General features: G+C 41.8%; 1 protein-coding gene across 6 annotated transcripts in view; it reads left to right on the top strand.

Moving 5' to 3' along the window:
- Nucleotides 1-21917, top strand: part of ANK3 (ankyrin 3) — an 853965-nt gene that overhangs the window by 309978 nt on the left and 522070 nt on the right. The window contains exon 1 of one of the 6 annotated variants that reach the window (XM_069753577.1): nt 14644-14717. The exons of the other annotated variants lie outside the window; for them this stretch is intronic. Coding sequence (XP_069609678.1) covers nt 14715-14717 — 3 coding nt within the window. The 5' untranslated portion in view covers nt 14644-14714. Of the gene's footprint in view, nt 1-14643; nt 14718-21917 lie in introns of those variants that run through there. 6 annotated transcript variants of the gene reach the window in all.

Genomic DNA, 21917 nt, shown 5'->3' with positions numbered 1-21917 from the left:
CCGGTTGGTTTGGAGGCAAATCCAGAGTTCCCTTGCGCTGCGGTGGTGTAGTCCCTTACTGCCTATGGCTTCACATAAGGGTCTCACAGATGTGGTGTTTCATTCTCTCTGTCCCTCATATAGGATACAACAAAACCCGTATGACTGGTGACATGAGCCTGTTTATAGGGTCACTTAGATAACCCGGCTCTGTAGTTGTCACCGTGCCTCCTGGGTGTAGGTGCGGACAGGTAACTTGCAATTAGCTGTCCTGCCGGTCTCTGAAATAAGGCGTAGAGGTCCTTACTTCCTCGGTATTCCGGCTACCGGGATTTTGCGCCTCAGAAGGAGGCAGCCTGAGCGGGGCTGGTCCCCTTCTGATATCCTCTCCTTTGCTTCGGCTTCCTTCACGCTCGCTGCAATACAATTCTGCCTTTCAATGTCTCTTTCTGGGAGCTGCATCTCTGATGGCATGCACAGCTCCTTTAACCTTCTGTCCTCCTCAGACTCTGGTCTGGAACTAACTTTCCCTACAGACTACCAATTATATATATATGGGAAGTGACCTAATAAATAGGGTCAAGAGCTCCCACTGGTGGCCTGGGGTGTGAAATGTGTTGCATATTTGTGATACCTGGATGCAGTTATCCTTCTTTGCCTCCAAACGTAGCATCACTCTCCCCGAAAGAAAAGCAATACCACTGCGACAACCAGGACCCTGGGGCGCCGCATATAACGCCATCCTTTTCTTTGTTTAGACAATCTTCCATATTTGAAGTGAATCACAAATACATAGTATTTTGCACTGCAGCCTTGCAGCACTGGGGTCCTGGATTCAAATCCCACCATGAACAACATCTGCAAGGAGTTTGTATGTCCTCTCCGTGTTTGCATGGGTTTCCTCCGGATTCTCCGGTTTCCTCCCACACGCTAAAGACAAACTTATAGGGAATCTACATTGTGAGCCCCAATGGGAACAATAATGATGATATCTGTAAAGCGCAGTGGAATTAATGGCGCTATATAAGTGAGTAGCATAAATATAAAAAAAAAACCTTCACATCTGATTGCTAGTTTTTTACTTTTTATACATTGAAGTTAAGTCTAATCATGGGGTAGCTGGAAAGTCTATTTCATTAATTGAAAAATGATGTATGGAAGTATGACCATTGATAGCTTGGACCCCAGTAACCTCACATGGAAAGGTGGAAAATGCTATATAGCCTTTGAGCTAAGGTGGGATGACGTATCATTAGTCTAATTCTGAAAATAAATTTCTCAAAGTTGGGGCTCATGCAGACATCAGTGTAACTCTGTCTGAGCACGGACCGCCATACACAGACTGTCCGATGGTCTCTTGACCCAAACTCAACAGCTTCATATGTGTATGTGAGAGAGTCAAGTTTGTGTCAGGAGACCCACGGACAGAAAGTCTGTGAATGGTGGTCCGTGCTAGGACAGAGTTACTCTAACGTCTGCATGAGTTCTTAAAGTCAGACATAAAAACAGTACGGTGCTCTTACAAATACACTATAGCAGGGGTCCCCAACCACCGGTCCGCGGCCCAGGACTGGGCCGTTGAGGTTCTTTTGCCAGTCCGCGCCGCTGCCACAGACCAGCACTAAACGCTAACAGTGTGCTCTGCTCTGCGGCGGCTCAGTCCACACTGCAGGTGCCTGCCCTGGTTGTTTATTATCACCGGTGTGGGTCGCGGGTACGCATGCAGCGTTCATCACATCTGAACGAACTGACACTGTTATATGTCAGCGCTGTCTCTGGGAAGGAAGCGTGCACTCCGCTTTCCCGCCCATGGCCATAGTAACGCTGCAACCGAGGCCCGACTAGAGCAGCAAGGAATGAAGAGAGGAAGAGTGGTATTTTTTTTGTTGTATATATATATATATATATATATCTATATATATAATTGCCTAAGGGTTTTTCCGTCTGTCTGTCTGTCTGTCTTTCTGTCTGTCTGTCTGTACTGGAAATCCCGCGTCTCTGATTGGTCGAGGCCGCCAGGCCTCGACCAATCAGCGACGGGCACAGCGACGATGATGTCATAAAGGACGTAGACATCCCGCTTCTCTGATTGGTCGAGGCCGCCAGGCGACGGGCACAGTGACGATGATGTCATAAAGGACGTAGAAATCCCACGTTTCTGATTCAGCGACGGGCACAGTATCGACGTAGATGTCATAATGGTTGCCATGGCGACTATGATGTCATAAAGGTTGCCTCGACCAATCAGCGACGGGCACAGTCTGCCGCGAATTCTGGAATCATCATTGTCCATATACTACGGGGACATGCATATTCTAGAATACCCGATGCGTTAGAATCGGGCCACAATCTAGTATATATATATTTACACAAATTCAAAAAATGAAGGCAGCACTCCATATCCTTGGTGAGAATTTATTTAACCCACATGTCTGGGCGACATTTCAGCTCTGAATGAGCCTTTCTCAAGCCTTGAATTTGTGCGTATTTGGAGCAATCTGTGGACAGGTGGTCTGCGAGCCTTGCACCCGAAGATAATTGTGCTGTTCCTTTTTTTTTTTTGATATATATATATATATATATATATATATATATAGCAATCAATACTTTGTGGGGCCATCATATTATATATGAGGGATTACAGGTGTGGGACCATCATTATATATGGGGGATTTTCTGTGTGGGGCCATCATTATATATGGGGGATTACATGTGTGGGGCCATCATTATATATGGGGGATTACATGTGTGGGGCCATCATTATATATGGGGGATTATCTGTGTGGGGCCATCATTATATATGGGGGAGTACATGTGTGGGGCCTTCATAGTATATATGGGGGATTATACGTTTGGGGCCATCATACTATATATGGGGTATTACAGATGTGGGGCGATCATTATATATGGGGGATTACATGTGTGGGGCCATCAATCTATATATGGGGGATTATATGTGTGGTGCCATGATACTATATATGGGGGATTACATGTGTGGGGCCATCATTTTATATGGGGGATTATATGTGTGGGGCCATCATACTATATATGGGGGATTATACGTTTGGGGCCATCATACTATATATGGGGTATTACAGGTGTGGGGCCATCATATATGGGGGATTACAGGTGTGGGGCCATCAAACTATATATGGGGGATTATATGTGTGGTGCCATGATACTATATATGGGGGATTACATGTGTGGGGCCATCATTATATATGGGGGATTATAGGTGGGGGGCCATCATACTATACATGGGGGATTATATGTGTGGGGCTATCATACAATATATGGGGGATTACAGGTGGAACCATCATACTATATAAATGTCATAATTAAATGATAACTATGCACTAAACTACAACTCGGTCCATAACCTCGCCCCCCCCCATATGACCAAAGCTCTGCCTCTGCCCCAAATCCAACCCGCTCTGCCGGGCCATGGAAGAATGGTCTTGCTTGAAAGCAGTCCTTGGGGCAAAAAAGGTTGGGGACCACTGCACTATAGTACCTAAAAAATAATTTTCTTTAAAAAAAAAATCTGTGAAATTCACAAGTAGGATGATTTCAAAGAAATGTAAACAGGAATAAAGCACGTACTGTATGTATTGTTTCTATAAACACAAGTTGCAAGCCTATATTGATTGCCCTTGCCATTCACAACTTGTCTCTACATAATTAGTACACCACTACACATTACTATAAGGCCGGGATCACACATGCGAGAAATACGCATGGTAATACCCAGCAGTGCGTCCGTCACTCAGGAGCGGAGCGTGCGGCCGCATGTTTCGCTATACGGCTGACGCTCCGCTCCTGAGTGACGCCGCCAATGCCGGATATTACCATGCGAGACTCGGACGTTTTTCTCGCATGTGTGATCCCGGCCTAACTAGTGCTCAGGCTGCAGTAATCTCAGGACTTTATTAGATCGCAATTTTTTTTGTACAGAGCCACGCGTTACAAACCAATATTGCCCTTGCCAATCCCAACTTGTCTCTACCTAGTTACTACACCTCTAACTAGTGCTGAGGCTGCGGTAATCACAGGATTTTTATTAAATAGCAACTTCTTTGTTTAGAGCCACAAAAAATTTGCAATGTAAGTGGATTACTAAAGGTATACTTTAATAGATGATGTGAGAACATGGTGGATTTCGCAAGTGTCTGATCTCAAAACAGGAGTTTATAACAAGCTGAATACCCCCTTTTTGCAGACTCTCACAGAAGTTACATGTTGGAAGAAGGACACTAACCCAAATACTTAAAATGCAAATCAGCAATGCACAAATGTACAGGCAAAAATACATTTAGGAAGCCAGAGCTTGTGTTTCATCAGGATTTCCATGATTAATGTAGATTTGTAAATGATCCAACTGTGCCACACATCCCATATGGAGTAGTATTTCCATCACACGCTGTATACGGGATTCTTTAGTTCTGCACCTTTTATAATGATTCATCAGTCTGATTTTTCTTCTAAATTCTAATTGCTGATTTAATATCTGAATTGTTAGAAGATTAATTAAAGCTCACGATCTGTTTGAAGAGATGTGAGCACAGTGAATATAATCAGTAATTTGTGCATTAGGGTGACTGTCATGATTCCAATGGCAGGGAATCACAAAAGGACAAGCACCAACGAGCTCTAGGGTGATGGAACCTGAGCTGACCGCGACCCTAAACCTGAACACACAAATAACAATAGCCGGGGAACGTGCCTACGTTGATCCTAGACGTCTCGCACCAGCCGAAGATCTAACTTCCCCTATTAGAAGAAACACAGACCTCTCTTGCCTCCAGAGAAATACCCCACAGAAATAGCAGCCCCAGACATATAATGACGGTGAAATGAGAGGAAGGCACATACACAGTATGAAAACAGATTCAGCAAAATGAGGCCCGCTAAAACTAGATAGCAGAGGATACAAAAGTAAACTGCGCGGTCAGCAAAAAACCCTTCAAAAAACCATCCTGTAATTACTTGAACTCATGTTCCAACTCATGGAACATGAGGAGCAATTACAGCCCACTAAAGCAACCAGCAGCAAAGAGACAATTATATGCAAGCTGGACAAGACAAAAATAAAGCAAAACGTGGAACAAGAAAATCAAAACTTAGCTTGTCCTGAAGATTACTGAAGCCAGAAGCTGAGGTAACAAAACACTCTGATAACCTTGATAGCCGGCGGGGAAATGACAAGAAAGCCCGGTTACATAGGAAACTCCCAAATCCTAATAGAACAGGTGGACACCAGAGACAGCAGAACACAAATCACCCAGTACCATCAGTAACCACCAGAGGGAGCCCAAAAACAGAACTCACAACAGGTGACTCAGTAAGTAGAACTGGAGTCATGAATCATAGTCTTTTTGTGTGAATTTATTGGGATGACGTCAGTGATATTTTTGTACATTTATGTACAGTATCAAAGATATTGTTAAAAGATTTTCAATAAAATTCATTTTCTATAACTCCCACCATCGCCTTAATTATTTCATATTGCTTCCTGGTTCCAATGTTATTAAAAGTAGCTATTTTATTCATAGACATGCATAGAACTCATAAGTAGTGATGAGCGAGTGTACTCGTTGCTCAGGTGATCTCCGAGTATTTGTTAGTGCTCAGAGATTTAATTTTCATCGCGGCAGCTGAATAATTTACAGCTATTAGCCAGGCTGAGTACATGTGGGGGTTGCCTGGTTGCTAGGCAATCCCCATGTGTATTCAAGCTGTCTAGTAGCTGTAAATCATTCAGTTGCCGAGATGAAAACTAAATCTCCGAGCACTAACAAATACTCGGAGGTCACCCGAGCAACGAGTACACTCCCTAATCACTACTCATGAGGCCACATAGCAAAAGTCCATATTGAGCACCCCCCGGCAAAAAAAATATTTGGTGGGGTAAGCTGGGTCAAGGCACATAGGCGGAGTCTACGTAGGCGCCGGCGAGTCCCTGCCACTGTGCAGTGACTCACCGCACCTGCGCAGAAGATCAATGGCCATGGGTTTATACAGCATAGGTATAGGAGGTCAGACCGCAATTCAGGGTAGAAACAGGTCTAATCTAATTGTGGTGTACTACTGCAGTGCTGAAGCACATTGAAAATGGGAGTTGTACTCTCAGTCTGTGAATAATAATCCAAAATTTCAAGTGATATAGGGATATGCTGTATCTATAGAGTCATTGTAACTGTGAATTGATTGATCTGTTATACATTGCCGTAACAACACCTGAATAATAGCCTTTTTAAGCCAAACAATGAGGGTTGTCTAATACCCCTCTCTCCTAATTTTAATTTTTTTTTATCACAGAAATGTAAACAAAACTATCCTACCTCACATAGCGTGCTTGCTGTAAAAAAAACACACTTTTTTTTATACATTTCCTTGTTGTCCAGTATTAGATCCGTACACCCTACGAACACTGCAGCAATCTGCCCCTAAAAAAAGGGATAATTTTTGGAACCTTTTTTTTTTATTTTAAATAGTCTAAAATGTATTATACTTTTCAGTATTTTTCGTAAACATACAAGATTCTAAATGGTGAAAATGTTCCTTTTTGTTTTAACACCAGGACGATAATATATAGGAAGAATAAAATATATACATTTCTAGGTAACTTATTGAAAATAAGTTGGCAGCATGTAATAGAGCAGGACAAGCTGAACAAAACGATATATAGGTTTTTAAGAACATAATTAGTAGAGCTTGAATTATTCTTATTTAAATCCAATTGTTTTTTGTCAAGTGGGCGGTTCTAACCATTGATTGATCTATCTTTATGCAGATTTATGCAAGAAAGGTGGTCAGTCACAGACTAGAACTTTCCACTCAATTGAAAAGTCTACAAAGTGCAAATAAAGGAAAATATGAGTTCTACTGAGTCTTTTCCCACAAACCTATGCATCATTCTGCTCAGCTTCTCCTGCTCTGTAACTTGCTGCCTGCAGATTGGGCTGAATTTTCAATGTGACAAGTTCGCTTTACGTTTATACATGCCGGCTAAAATGAACAGATGCTGCTAAGTAGTGAGTATGCCACTTGGGAGAATAGACTGACTTGTGCGACTGAGAAGGTGAATTGATGACCTTGATAGAGGCAAGGTTTTTTTCTTGTATGTCTAATGGTGTCTAAAAAGTGAGAATCAACCTCGGCCTTCAGTTAAAATAAAAATAAAATAGAAGCTGAGTTCTGAGTACTGATCGCCAATAATAGTGTTTCTCAACCAAAGTAGTCAGCAGATCCCCAGAAGAGCACAACAGCAATTTAGGAAAAAGAAAATGCCTGGATAGAAAGAAGACTTATTTTTAAAAAATTACATATAGATATATAAATTAGTAGTCCACTTTAAAGCAGATCTTTCATCAGATTTCACAATACAAAATGTATACATTATTAAATACAATCGGTAAAATAAGTATTGAACACATCACCAATTCTCTAAGTAAATATATTTCTACAGGTGCTTTTGACATGAAATTATTAACAGATGTTGGTAACAACCCATCCGATCCACTTGTGTGATAATGAGAAATGACAGGCAAAGAGTACTGAACACATGAACAAAGAGAAGTGCAAAAAGTCATTGAAAGTCATTACACCAACTGAAATCTATCAGTAATTAGAAAGTAATCCTGCTACTTAGGGAAAAATAATGTTGGCTGGTTCAACTGATGGCCTAGAAAAAGGTGTCTCATTACCAAGACACAAGAAACATATCATGATGGGTAAAACCAGTAAGCTGTCTTAAGACCTTCACAACCTTATTGTTGCAAAACTGTTAAGATACTGATGTACTACTGCTGGAATCCAGTGGCCGGAAGAGCACAAGCAAGGAACAGCAAGCGGTAACAGAAGTCCTTGGAGATAGCAAAGGAGTTATAGGAAACAATCTGGAGATAATTGAGAACAGTCTGGATAAAAAAGTTCAGGAGCTGGAGACTGGAACTAGACTAACAGCTAGACACAATACTCAAATAAGAAGTGAGGAATCAATGTGGATTTAAGTAGGCACAATCAAGAAACAAGATGGATTCTATAGGTTCAGAATCTGACATCTTAGTAAAGGGCAATTGCAGAACACAACAGCAGCCTCCAGTGGTAAGGAGTATAATTGCAGCATAATTATCAAGCTGAACAATAGCAGCCACTAGTGGTCAAACTATTGGACAGAAGGAATCCTGACAAAAACATACTGATGGCATTGGCTACAGAAAAATGTCTAAACTACTGAAGGTTCCAGTGAGCACTGTTGGGGCCATAATCCGGTAGTGGATAGACCATAATTTCACCATAAACCAGCCACGATCAGATGCTCCACTCAAGATTTCAGACAGATGAGTGAAAATAATCAGAAGAGTTGTCCAAGAGGCAAGGATCACCTGTGACTGTGGAAAGCTACAGAAAGACATGGAATCAGCAGGTACAATTGTTTCACAGAAAACTATAAGTAATACACTCAACCACCATGGCCTGTGTGCACACTCACCACACAAGACTCCATTACTGAACAAAAAGCAGGTTCAAGCACGTTTAAAGTTTATTCGGCAACATTTAGACAAACCTGTGAAATTCTGGGAGAATATAGTCTGGTCAGATGAAACAAAAGTTGAACCCTTTGGATGCCATAATGCACACAATGTTTGGAGGCCAAAAGGCACTGCATATCACCCAAAAATCTCCAAACCAACAGTGAAGTTTGGAGGTGGGAACATCATGGTTTGGGGCTGTTTTTCAACATACGTCACTGGCAAACTTCAAATAGAAGCACCATGTACAGATACATTCTTGATAAAAATCTACCAGGACGATAAAGATGAAGCGAGGGTGTACATTTCAGCAAGACAATGATACCAAACACACAGCCAAGGAAACTCTTAGTTTCAGAAAAAGAAAATAAAATTGCTAGAATGGCCTAGTCGGTCACTTGACCTGAATGCAACAGAAAATTAATGGAAGGCACTAAATCTCTGAGTTCATAGAAGGAGCCCACAGAACTTTCAGGATTTAAAGAGTGTTTGTATGGAACAATGAGCAAAAATCAAACCTGAGCAATGCATGCGACTAGTTTCTCCATACAGAAGGCGTCTTAAAGCTGTCATCACCAACAAAGGCTTTTGTGTGAAGTAGTAATTAAATTTCATTTCTCATTTTTACAAATAACGGAATTTATGGACATGTATGGTTTGATTTCTTTGTCTGTGTGGATTGGATGGATTATTACCGACACCTGGTGAGAATTTCATTTCAATAGCACCTTTAGAAATATATTTACTTAGAAAATTGGTGACATGTTAATTACTTATTTTACCCGCTGTAAATCTAGTCTCTTTAGCTAAGTTAGGGAGTGGATTTTGTCCTCTACTATTTCTATGGGAGTCTTCTTAAGGTCCACACCCAGTTGGCAAAAATAGATTTATATACAAGGAAGAGGTACCATAGGCAAAGAATGGAGAGGTACAGGTAAAAAAAAAAAAGAAAACTCCAGATTCTGGAGAACAGCAGGATTTACACCAAATAAGAAATCTATATATATAAAGCTGAGTGTATGTATGTGTGTGTATGTTTGTATGTATCAAGCCATGCCCACTCCACATAGCCCTGCCCACTCCGCATAGCCACACTCACTCCACACGCAAAGCCATGTCCACACGGTCCATGTTATTAGCGCACATGGGCGGAGACACATTCACCTAGAAAGCCACCCTGCAAAACTCAGTGGCTGTGACATCCCAGCTGCTGCGAGCTACAATCAGGGCCGCCTCCTTCAGAGTATCCATGCACGGCAGGCACAAACCACATCTAGCTTTGTCGTGTCTAGAATGGAGTTGCTCCTGTGAGGCACGACGACAAGGGAGGAGCCTCATGGATTACACCACTGTGCTCATAACAGGAAGTTGCTGTGCATGTGTGAGGGTAAGAGAGGAGTAAGATGAAAATGAGAGGAGTGAGGGGAAAATAGTGGAGTGAGGGGAAAATAGTGGAGTGAGGGGAAAGTAGAGGAGTGAGGGGAAAGTAGAGGAGTGAGGGGAAAGTAGAGGAGTGAGGGGAAAGTAGAGGAGTGAGGGGAAAATAGTGGAGTGAGGAGAAAATAGTGGAGCGAGGGGAAAATAGTGGAGTGAGAGGAAAATGAGAGGTGTGAGGTCAAAATGACAGGTGTGAGGGGAAAATGAGAGGAGTGAGGGGGAAAATGAGAGGAGTGAAGGGAAAATAGTGGAGTGATCGGAAAATGACAGGTGTGAGGTCAAAATGACAGGAGTGAGGGGAAAATGAGAGGAGTGAGGGGGAAAATGAGAGGTGTGAGGGGAAAATAGTGGAGTGAGGGGAAAATAGTGGAGTGAGGAGAAAATAGTGGAGTGAGGGGAAAATGACAGGTGTGAGGTCAAAATGACAGGTGTGAGGGGAAAATGAGAGGAGTGAGGGGAAAATAGTGGAGTGAGGGGAAAATGAAGAGGTGTGAGTGGAAAATAGTGGAGTGATTGGAAAATGACAGGTGTGAGGTCAAAATGACAGGTGTGAGGGGAAAATAGTGGAGTGATCGGAAAATGACAGGTGTGAGGTCAAAATGACAGGTGTGAGGGAGAAAATGAGAGGTGTGAGGGGGAAAATGAGAGATGTGAGGGGGAAAATGAGAGAAGTGAGGTGCTTCTGCAGTGTGAGGCTTTATATAGAGAAAAGTGAGGTGCTGCAGGTGGAGGCTGTGTATAAATTCACATTCACACGTTCAGTATTTGGTGAGTATTTCACCTCAGTATTTATAAGCCAAAACCACGAGTGGGAGAAAAATACAGAAGTAGTGACGTGTTTATAATATACTTTTCCTCTGATTGTTTTACTCTAAGTTTTAGCTTACAAATACTGAGGTAAAAATACTGACCAAATAATGTGTGAACGAGGTCTAAAGGAGAAAAGTGTGGTGCTGCAGAAGAAGTAGACTGTGTATACGATACGCTTTATTGCATTAGTGTAATTTCTCTCGAGATCAGGTGTTTCCAATTGTAAATGGAAGAGGAGTGTGAGGTGCTGCTGGAGGAGGAGACTATAAAGGAGAAAAGCTGTGCTGCAGCAGAAAAATGCTGTGTATAAAGGAAGAGCGTGAGGTGCAGGAGGAGGCTGTGTAAAATGAAGGAGCATGAGGTGCAGGAGGAATAAGGCCCCTTAACTCCCGCCGTTGAAAGACGTATCGGCAGTCGTTAAGGAGTTAATATTGTGTTAAAAAAAACTTTTGCTTCAACAAAATGGCGCTGGTTGTGTTCTGTGTACCAGTGCGGAATCGTTGCTATGTTCAAAAGCGACATGTTCAAGAGTTGGAACTTCCAAAAATCTGTTCATCTTTGCACTGGAAGAAAAAACCAAAAATGTTGTTTATCAAAAGGCTCTGGAACGAGTTGAAACTAAAATCCTATTAATACTTGGGTAATCATTTAGTTAATTTGTGTTGCAAATCTGTAGTGTTGAATATATGATGTGAAATGTTTTTATGTGCAATATAATCATTATAATTTGTTATAACTAACCACAGTTAGTTACTATGCCCAGGCAATGGCAGGCTCTTCAGCTAGTCTACTATATAATTGTCTAAGGGTCACTTCCGTGTGTCTGTCTGTCTTTCTGTCACAGATATTCATTGGTCACGGCCTCTGTCTGTCATGGAAATCCACGTCGCTGATTGGTCACGGCAAAACAGCCACGACCAATTAGCAATGGGCACAGTCCGGAAGAAAATGGCCGCGCCTTCCTCCCCGCAGTCACTGCCCGGCGCCCGCATACTCCCCTCCGGTCAGCGGTCACACAGGGTTAATGGCAGCGTTGACCGTGGTGTAACGCACTCGGTTAACGCTGCTATTAACCCTGTGTGACCAACTTTTTACTATTCATGCTGCCTATGCAGCATGAATAGTAAAAATATCTAATGTTAAAAATAATAATAAAAAAAAAAAAAATAGTTACATACTCACCCTCGGTTGGCCCCCGGATCAAAGCGACCGTTTCCCGATGCTCCTCGTGACGCCCCGGTGACCGCTCCATGCATTGCGGTCTCGCGAGATGATGACGTGCGGTCTTGCGAGACCGCTATGTTATCATCTCGCGAGACCGCAATGCACTCTTTAGACCGGAGCGCGCGACAAGCCTCGGTAACCGGCCGCTTTGATCCGGAAGGTGAGTATGTAACTATTTTTTATTTTAATTCTTTTTTTTAACAGGGATATGGTGCATACTATGTGACTGGCCACTATACTACTTGACTGGGCAGTATACTATGTGACTGTGCTGTATACTATGTGGCTCTGTGCTGTATACTATGTGGCTGGGCAATATACTATGTGGCTGGGCAATATACTATGTGGCTGGGCAATATACTATGTGGCTGGGCAATATACTACGTGGCTGGGCAATATACTATGTGGCTGGGCAATATACTATGCGGCTGGGCAGTATACTATGTGGCTGGGCAGTATACTACGTGACTACGTGTCTGTGCTGTATACTACGTGGCTCTGTGCTGTATACTACGTGACTGGGCAATATACTATGTGGCTGGGGAATATACTATGTGGCTGGGCAATATACTATGTGGCTGGGCAATATACTATGTGGCTGGGCGGTATACTACGTGACTACGTGTCTGTGCTGTATACTACGTGGCTCTGTGCTGTATACTACGTGACTGGGCAATATACTATGTGGCTGGGCAATATACTATGTGGCTGGGCAATACACTACGTGGCTGGGCAATATACTATGTGGCTGGGCAATACACTACGTGGCTGGGCAATATACTATGTGACTGGCCAATATACTACGTAGCTGGGCAATATACTACGTGACTAGGCAATATACTACGTGGTTGGGCAATATACTACGTGGCTGGGCAATATACTACGTGGCTGGGCAATATGCTACGTGGGCTGTGCAATATACTACGTGGACATGCATATTCTAGAATACCTGATGCGTTAGAATCGGGCCACCATCTAGTAATATATATTTACAGTATGTCAAGTGACAGGTCCTTTTTAAAGTTAAAAACTCATTTGGTTGCAATTTCTGATTACAAAATGGTCACTGCGACAAAACAGAGAAACCTCAACATCTTCGATTGCTACTCTACCGGCAGTCTACTGATATATAGTCAAATTATATTTAGTCAATCGAGGACCACTTTAAATGAATCATATGTGAGTCATATAGACAGTAAGTGATCTCTACCAAGAGTAAGAAAAATGCCTTGATATTTTTTGCACCTAAAAACATGGTCCGTTGTTCATCAGTGTTTTGGACCCAAGATTCATCAGTGTTTGGTCTGTGTATCAGTATTTACCACCAGTGTTTCATCTTTCATTTTCACTAATGAAAAAATAAGTAAATTATGAAGCTTCTCCAATATGTTGCAATGTTAAAGAGGTTGTCCGCTACCTTAACACTGATGACCTATCTTTATGATAGGTTATCAATGTCTTAATCGGCGGGGGATGCAACACCCAGCACCCCGGCCGATTAGCTGCTCTCTGCCTCCGGCGAAAGCCGGAAGTGCTCAGTTACAGAGCCTCACCATCTAGTAGCTGCAGCCTGGTACTGCACATCCATCTCTATTGATTTGAATAGAGGCATCAAAAACAGCTGACCAGCAGGGGTGCCGGATGCCATCCGTGTGCTGTTCATGACTTTCAAGGACCCATAGATGTGTATGGGTGGTTTTGATCTGTGACTTGGATTAAAAAGTGACACGAACGCACAAGAACACAGAAATATGAACAGCCCCAAAGGCTATAATGGATACGTGTTTTACCCGTGAAAAAAACTGATAGAACACATACGTGGAAAATCTACATTTTCAGATTCTGAAGAGATCCCTGACCGTATGAGGCAGGGCTGCTTCCTCCTGCAATGCCTAGAAGTGGGATCTGAATATATCAGACATTCATGGCGTGTCTGTTGACTCTACGTTGGGTGTTCCCCTTTATTGGAAGTTTCTTTCATTCATAGATACAGTCAGTTGGGATGAGATATACCTTTTCCAATAACAATCATTTCCATATCACGCTATCAAGTGGTGAATTCCAAGTCCCGGAGATAAGGCCTGATCACCAGCGTTTGCATAAAGCGTGTTTGAAGATTACTTGTATGTTTACTGTCAGGCTGGATGGGATTGTGCGCGACACCAGTAAGCGTTCTGGGGTTTGCTGCTATTTGTGGCTCCTTTGAGATGTCAGTTGCCTAGGAAATCACTGGCAGATTGCCACCACAACCTGCTCCCGGCTGGCCTACAAAGAGAGAAAGCTGCAGCAGATCTAGCTGCAATCATTCCATTCTTCCTGAAGGGATCGCCATGGTGGACTTAAGAGGCTTACAGATCCGTCACCTTCCCCGATTGCACATCTGTTGCAGTAGAACACTGTCAGATCGGTTATTCCGGGCTCAGTAAATGAATAATTTGAATTCTCGCACTGTGTCAGTCCATCAAATATCCACTTCACTGCAAGGTTAAATGCTTCTATTTCGTTGCCACATCAGGTCTTATCCTACTTTATGTCACAACCACTTAGCAGCGTGGTAAAGAGATTAGCCTTGTGTGATTAGCGGCCTCATACTCTGTCCTTTTCTCTTTCCAGGTAAGTGGCAGTGAATTGTATCCTTCTTGGTATCACTTTCTATGGTGATGGTGGATTTAATAAAGTTGAGAAAAGTCTGCTATGCTTCAATTCCGGGGATTTAATGGCTGACGAAGGATGGTAAGTGCAAATGACCCATCGTGCCTCCGCACTCGCCTGCAACGGATTTTAGGTGCAAGTGAAGAGTATCTCCTTCCCAGGAAATGAACTTTTTTTCTGGAGTAAAATCAGAACGACTTTTGCAAGATTGTGAGATATTGATTTTCTATTTTTCTCAAGTAGGTTTTGCTCTTTAGCTTTTTTGGGGGAAATTCATATGGCAGCCAAAATACTAGCTACTGTGTAATTACACTCATGGTTATGGGGACCAGAAGATACACAAGCATTATCAATAATGTGTCCTTATATATCAGAGACATTTACTCTTCATGTAGGGCGAGTTCTCCTGAATGTAATATATTCATCCACATACTTACTATCCACTTTAGCACTTTTAGGCACTTTGTATATATATCACTTGTGTAACTTTTGCAGTTCTTCCACATATATAAATGGTATTTTATGATTGTGGAATATTATTTGTATTTGTTATCTGTATCACATAATTAGATCGTGAATGTCAGTTTTGCATTGTATTCACATTTGCCCTATTTAAATGCACTTCTAACACCATGTGATGGCGTGAAAAGGTTCCAGGAGCCACCGAAACGTTTCTTTAACCACACGGCTCAATAAAGACACAAGTTTTTCTACTACTTTGAATTCTGGAGAGATGCCGTTTCATGTTATATTATCAGTTTCATGTTATAGTATCAATAATGAGTGGTTGATTGGAGTTTTTCTGTGCTGAACTTGGAGGTTCAGGTTGAAAATGTCAAAATTCCGTACAGAATTTACCGTATATGTCTGTCTGTACCAGGACAATGTACACATCTGTTATAGACGGAATGGAAGGGTTTAGAATTTAGTGCAATTTTACAAGTTTTTAAAAAATGCATGGACGCTATTGTAATTGTAAATGTTTTTCACATGGTAAATTCTTTATATAATGAAGTGATCTTTTTGCTGTCTGTGAATAGAAATAATTTGTTCGAAAGCTGAAAATCTGCGCAGAAGTAATACTTGTAACAGCATGAACTTAATTCAATTGTATTCACTCAAAGTAAAGAACCCTGTGAGCTAAACAGCCCTGAAGCCAGACTGATACGTTGTAATTAGAGAGGAGCGAACCCGAACTGCACAGTTCAGCGTTCGTACCAGACCTCTCCGGTGCTAAACGCCAAAACGCGGACTTTCCCCGCAAGTCCAGTGCAATGTACAGCGTTCCGGTGGAAGAACGTTGTAGAGAGAGATTTTACACATCAAAAGTCCGGGTTACCATGTTTTCACTGGGGTTCGGGTTCTGGTTGAAGTTCGGGGACAGTTCTGGTACCCAAACCAAACTTTGGAATAAAGTTTGGATCAGGTACCGGAACTTGAACGTCCATGGGTCCGCTCATCCCTAGTTTTATTTACTATATACTGATACATTATAGGAAAGAAACAGAATATAAAACTATGAAATGTTGAATTCACACATGTTGTGAGCTTCCAAATCCAACTATTATTCCTTTGGGAAAAAAAAGAGGATGTTTAGAGACGAGCGAATTGATTCTATACTAATTGGATTTCTTATGAATTTTTCATGATGTAAATGGATCTAGGTAAATGGTGGCCAGCAGGCCGGAAAAGGGTTAAAATATATATATAATATAAAAAATATTTTTCTGTGGTGACCTGCCCCTCACCTGTCCAACTTCTGCAGCCCCCTTCACCCATGGCCTCTGGGCTTTGCTTTGGATGGTCTTCTGACCCTCGGTGTTCTCTTCAGGACATTGGGAGAAGTCAGTATAATATTCGTCATTATTAACCCCTTCCCAGCCTGCTGTTTACAACAATTTAGGATCTGGAGAGATCTCAAGATAATAATAAACATCTTTTTGGGGCACTTTTGATTTGTGATGGATTGATTTGGTCAAAAAAAAAAATGACAATATGGATGAACCCGAATCCAATTTTCAAAAATGGGATCATCTCCAGCTATTTATTTTTTAACCTGTACAGTGTTCAATATGTCCATTTCTCACATCCGCATGTCTATATTCTTAAGAATAATTTTCAGCCTGCCCTATATTAAATCCCTGATATCCGCGATCTCACTGTTCCTTCAATATGCCTTTAAAATAAAGCTCAGTTTAGCGGCTGAGTGCAGACAGTAGGGTGAGACAGGAAGCATTTACCGTATATTGCTTTAATGCATTTAAAGGGGCGGTGTGGTGATTCCTCTGTTCTGCATCTCTCTCAGTAAGCCTCGCACACATGCGTAAGTAGCAGAATTACATCCGGGGAGCTGTACTCACTTATGGCTTACATAAGCAGACATGGGCATGATTCAGCGGTAATCTAATGCTTGTTGTCATCATTTTTTTCTCTCACCAGTAAAGTGGTACATTTCCAGGCTTTAATGATATAATGTAGTCACGAGCCTGATGTTGTCCCTGATGCTGTGAAACATTTGAAAAATATATTGTTTACGCCAGATGAGCTTTATATGAATTTTACTGTATAAACTGAAAGGAAGGGTCATCTGAAATATTTAAAGGGGCTGTTCAAATATTTATGTTACTAAAGTTCATTCATTGTATAATGACGTTTCCTACATCTTTCTAATTTTTCACGGACAACACTTGTGCCTGTGATAGTCTATGTGGCCATTTGCATGTCGAAGCTCAAGGTCCGCGGACATTTGTCCAATTTTGATCTCAGGGTCGGATCAGAATCAGCAATACCATTCAGTGGTTCCGTGAAAAAATTGGACAACACTAATATGAAATCTCAGTGTGTCCGATTTTCATAGACTGTCAGATTGGAGAAGATGGAGAACTTTTTTTTGTTTTTTAAATTTCTCCATGCACAAGAAAATTGGATGACACTCGGACAACACTCCGGTCAGTATTTGTAAGCCAAAACCACATAGAAACACGTCACCAATTCAGAATTTTTCACCCACTCCTGGCTTTGGCTTTCCAATACTTATGTAAAATACTGACCAAATACTGAACGTGTGAACGTGGCCTGAAGGGAATTTGTCTGCAGGTTTTTGCTATTTATTCTGAGAGCAGTATAATGTAGGGCAGATGAGCCTGATTCCAAGGATGTGTCACTCACTGGCCTGTGTGTTATAGTTTGAATACAATCAGCAGGAGATTATGACTGCTGGACTAGGTCTCACATTCACAGTAGTCAAGCTAGTCTATGTAACTCTGCCCCCACTATTGAATAGCAGCTTCCTGTGAACACTGTCCATTGTCAGCAAGATGCTAATTAGGGGTGTGGGCGGGGTTACACACAGCTTAGCAATATGACCACTGCTATTTCTGTAAGGGATAAAACGGGGATTCATTCAAAACTGCACCAATCAGTCCAGTAGGTGGTACATCGCTGGAATCAGGCTCTCTTGCCCTATATTCTGCTGATCTCAGATTACATATCAAAACCTTCTGTCAGATTCCCTTTAAGGGCAATCATTACAAGGGACCCTCACCACCCTCAGGTACTGGGGTCCAGGCATGACTACAATCTCTGATCTCTATGCAGCTGTGCCCCTGATTAAGTGTTGCATCTAATTGTTTCTTGCAATATCGGCAATTTCTTTTCAGCTTTAGTGATACAATGATACAAACAAAGCAAAAACTTGCAACACTGTTATTATCAAAGACGGATACAAATTCTCTGTTCATCCAGATTTCATCCACAATGTGTCATGTTTCATTTATTCATCGTAATCTGTATCCCAGCTTAGAAATAGGAAGCCTTAAAGCTTTCTAATCCCAGAATATTATGTGCTGTCATTGAGAAGAACCTATTTTTCTTCTCCTTGGGATCAAAAGAGGAATACTATTTAAAGTAGTTTACTGCCAATTACCATGCGCATGGTATATAGCAGCTGAGCCCGGATACGACTTCAGCACTTTCAGCTCAGTATCCGGGGAACCGAACAAGATCTCACTCCAGGCGTAATCGTAAAAATTTCCTTGTAAGCTTCAAGACTTCCCCAAGCTGAGCAGGGAACCGTTTTGATTGCTATGTCTAGCAATATACGGTATGTGACTTCCTCAACTTCATACTGGAGTTGGGCTGAGGATTTCTGGAGATGAAAATGTATTATTAATATTAAGAACATGAAGACACAAAAACGCACAGAGAGGTCAAAAATACTCTGTTATAAAAAAAAAGTCACAGTAAATAAGCAAGTGCTAGTCAAAAAATGAAAAAAATACAGGGTATTTAGTTAATACGTTTTTTTGCAAAAAAATGTATGTTGAGTTGCTCCACCAATCGCCAAGGTATACCCATAATAGAGCAGTCCTATCTAATGTATATAATCCCTATCTGATGTATTTAAAAACCTGATCATCTGTATAGTACCTGTGTAAGCAGGGTTCAGAGAGAAAAAATATACATGTGGACATGCAGGATGGAACAGCTACAATGCAAATGACCCACAGAGGAGCAGTGGACTCCCCAGTCTTGTAGAAACAAGAGAACAATTATAGAACCAAAAACACATGGACTACTGTTTTTGGTTCTATTAACCCCTTCATGACCATGGGATTTTTCATTTTTCCGTGTTCGTTTTTCACTCCCCTCCTTCCCAGAGCCATAACTTTTTTATTTTTCCGTCAATTTGGCCATGTGTGGGCTTATTTTTTGCAGGACGAGTTGTACTTTTGAACGACATCATTGGTTTTAGCATGTCGTGTACTAGAAAACGGGAAAAAAATTCCAAGTACGGTGAAATTGCAAAAAAAGTGCAATCCCACACTTGTTTTTTGTTTGGCTTTTTTGCTAGGTTCACTAAATGCTAAAACTGACATTATGATTCTCCAGGTCAGTACGCGTTCATAGACACCTAACATGACTAGGTTTTTTTTATCTAAGTGGTGAAAAAAAATTCCAAACTTTGCTTAAAAAAAAAAAAAAAAAAAAAAATTGCGCCATTTTCTGATACTCGTAGCGTCTCCATTTTTCGTGATCTGGGGTCCCTTGAGGGCTTATTTTTTGCGTGCCGAGATGACGTTTTTAATGATAGCATTTTGGTGCAGATACGTTCTTTTGATCGCCCGTTATTGCATTTTAATGCAATGTCGCGGCGACCAAAAAAACGTAATTCTGGCGTTTCGAATTTTTTTCTCGCTACGCCGTTTAGCGATCAGGTTAATGCTTTTTTTAGTTGATAGATCGGGCGATTCTGAGCGCGGCGATACCAAATATGTGTAGATTTGATTTTTTTTTTATTGATTTATTTTGATTGGGGCGAAAGGGGGGTGATTTAAACTTTTATATTTTTTTTATTTTTTTCACATTTTTTTTAACTTTTTTTTTTTTACTTTTGCCATGCTTCAATAGCCTCCATGGGAGGCTAGAAGCAGGCACAACGCGATCGGCTCTGCTACATAGCAGCGATCTGCTGATCGCTGCTATGTAGCAGAAATGGAGGTGTGCTGTGAGCGCCGACCACAGGGTGGCGCTCACAGCCACTGCTCATCAGTAACCATAGAGGTCTCAAGGACCTCTATGGTTACAATGGAGACGCATCGCCGACCTCATGTGACGGGGGTCGGCGATGACGTCATTTCCGGCCGCCCGGCCGGATGCGGTAGTTAAATGCCGCTGTCGCACAAGAGGTTGGTACACAAAATGAGAATGCTTGGTCTGGGGGAAAATGTGTGTAAATGGGTTAGTAACTGGCTTAGTGATAGAAAGCAGAGGGTGGTTATAAATGGTATAGTCTCTAACTGGGTCGCTGTGACCAGTGGGGTACCGCAGGGGTCAGTATTGGGACCTGTTCTCTTCAACATATTCATTAATGATCTGGTAGAAGGTTTACACAGTAAAATATCGATATTTGCAGATGATACAAAACTATGTAAAGCAGTTAATACAAGAGAAGATAGTATTCTGCTACAGATGGATCTGGATAAGTTGGAAACTTGGGCTGAAAGGTGGCAGATGAGGTTTAACAATGATAAATGTAAGGTTATACACATGGGAAGAGGGAATCAATATCACCATTACACACTGAACGGGAAACCACTGGGTAAATCTGACAGGGAGAAGGACTTGGGGATCCTAGTTAATGATAAACTTACCTGGAGCAGCCAGTGCCAGGCAGCAGCTGCCAAGGCAAACAGGATCATGGGGTGCATTAAAAGAGGTCTGGATACACATGATGAGAGCATTATACTGCCTCTGTACAAATCCCTAGTTAGACCGCACATGGAGTACTGTGTCCAGTTTTGGGCACCGGTGCTCAGGAAGGATATAATGGAACTAGAGAGAGTACAAAGGAGGGCAACAAAATTAATAAAGGGGATGGGAGAACTACAATACCCAGATAGATTAGCGAAATTAGGATTATTTAGTCTAGAAAAAAGACGACTGAGGGGCGATCTAATAACCAGGTATAAGTATATAAGGGGACAATACAAATATCTCGCTGAGGATCTGTTTATACCAAGGAAGGTGACGGGCACAAGGGGGCATTCTTTGCGTCTGGAGGAGAGAAGGTTTTTCCACCAACACAGAAGAGGATTCTTTACTGTTAGGGCAGTGAGAATCTGGAATTGCTTGCCTGAGGAGGTGGTGATGGCGAACTCAGTCGAGGGGTTCAAGAGAGGCCTGGATGTCTTCCTGGAGCAGAACAATATTGTATCATACAATTATTAGGTTCTGTAGAAGGACGTAGATCTGGGTATTTATTATGATGGAATATAGGCTGAACTGGATGGACAAATGTCTTTTTTCGGCCTTACTAACTATGTTACTATGTTACTATGTTACTATGTCTGCGATTGACAGCGGCATTTAACTAGTTAATAGGTGCGGGCAGATCGCGATTCTGCCCGCACCTATTGCGGGCACATGTCAGCTGTTCAAAACAGCTGACATGTCCCGGCTTTGATGCAGGCTCACCGCGGAGCCCTGCATCAAAGCAGGGGATCTGACCTCGGACGTACTATCCCGTCCGAGGTCAGAAAGGGGTTAATATTAAGAACATGTATGGCTGCATAAGCTTTTACTATAGATGACAACATGTGAAATCACAATTTATACCTCTGAAAATTATTTTACTTTATGTAGATAAAGAGGTCCCAATAAGATTAAAGTGGGGCTTCCTTATGGTTCCTCTTAACCCTACCCCATCTATCCACTATGTGAGACAAGAGGATATGGTGCTTGTTTGCCCCGATCACCTTTCTGTGTTCTTTGAGTTAATTC

Source organism: Ranitomeya imitator, chromosome 2 (assembly GCF_032444005.1).
Source record: "Ranitomeya imitator isolate aRanImi1 chromosome 2, aRanImi1.pri, whole genome shotgun sequence".
Taxonomy (NCBI): Eukaryota; Metazoa; Chordata; class Amphibia; order Anura; family Dendrobatidae; genus Ranitomeya; species Ranitomeya imitator.
This window is presented reverse-complemented; position numbering and strand designations above follow the sequence as displayed.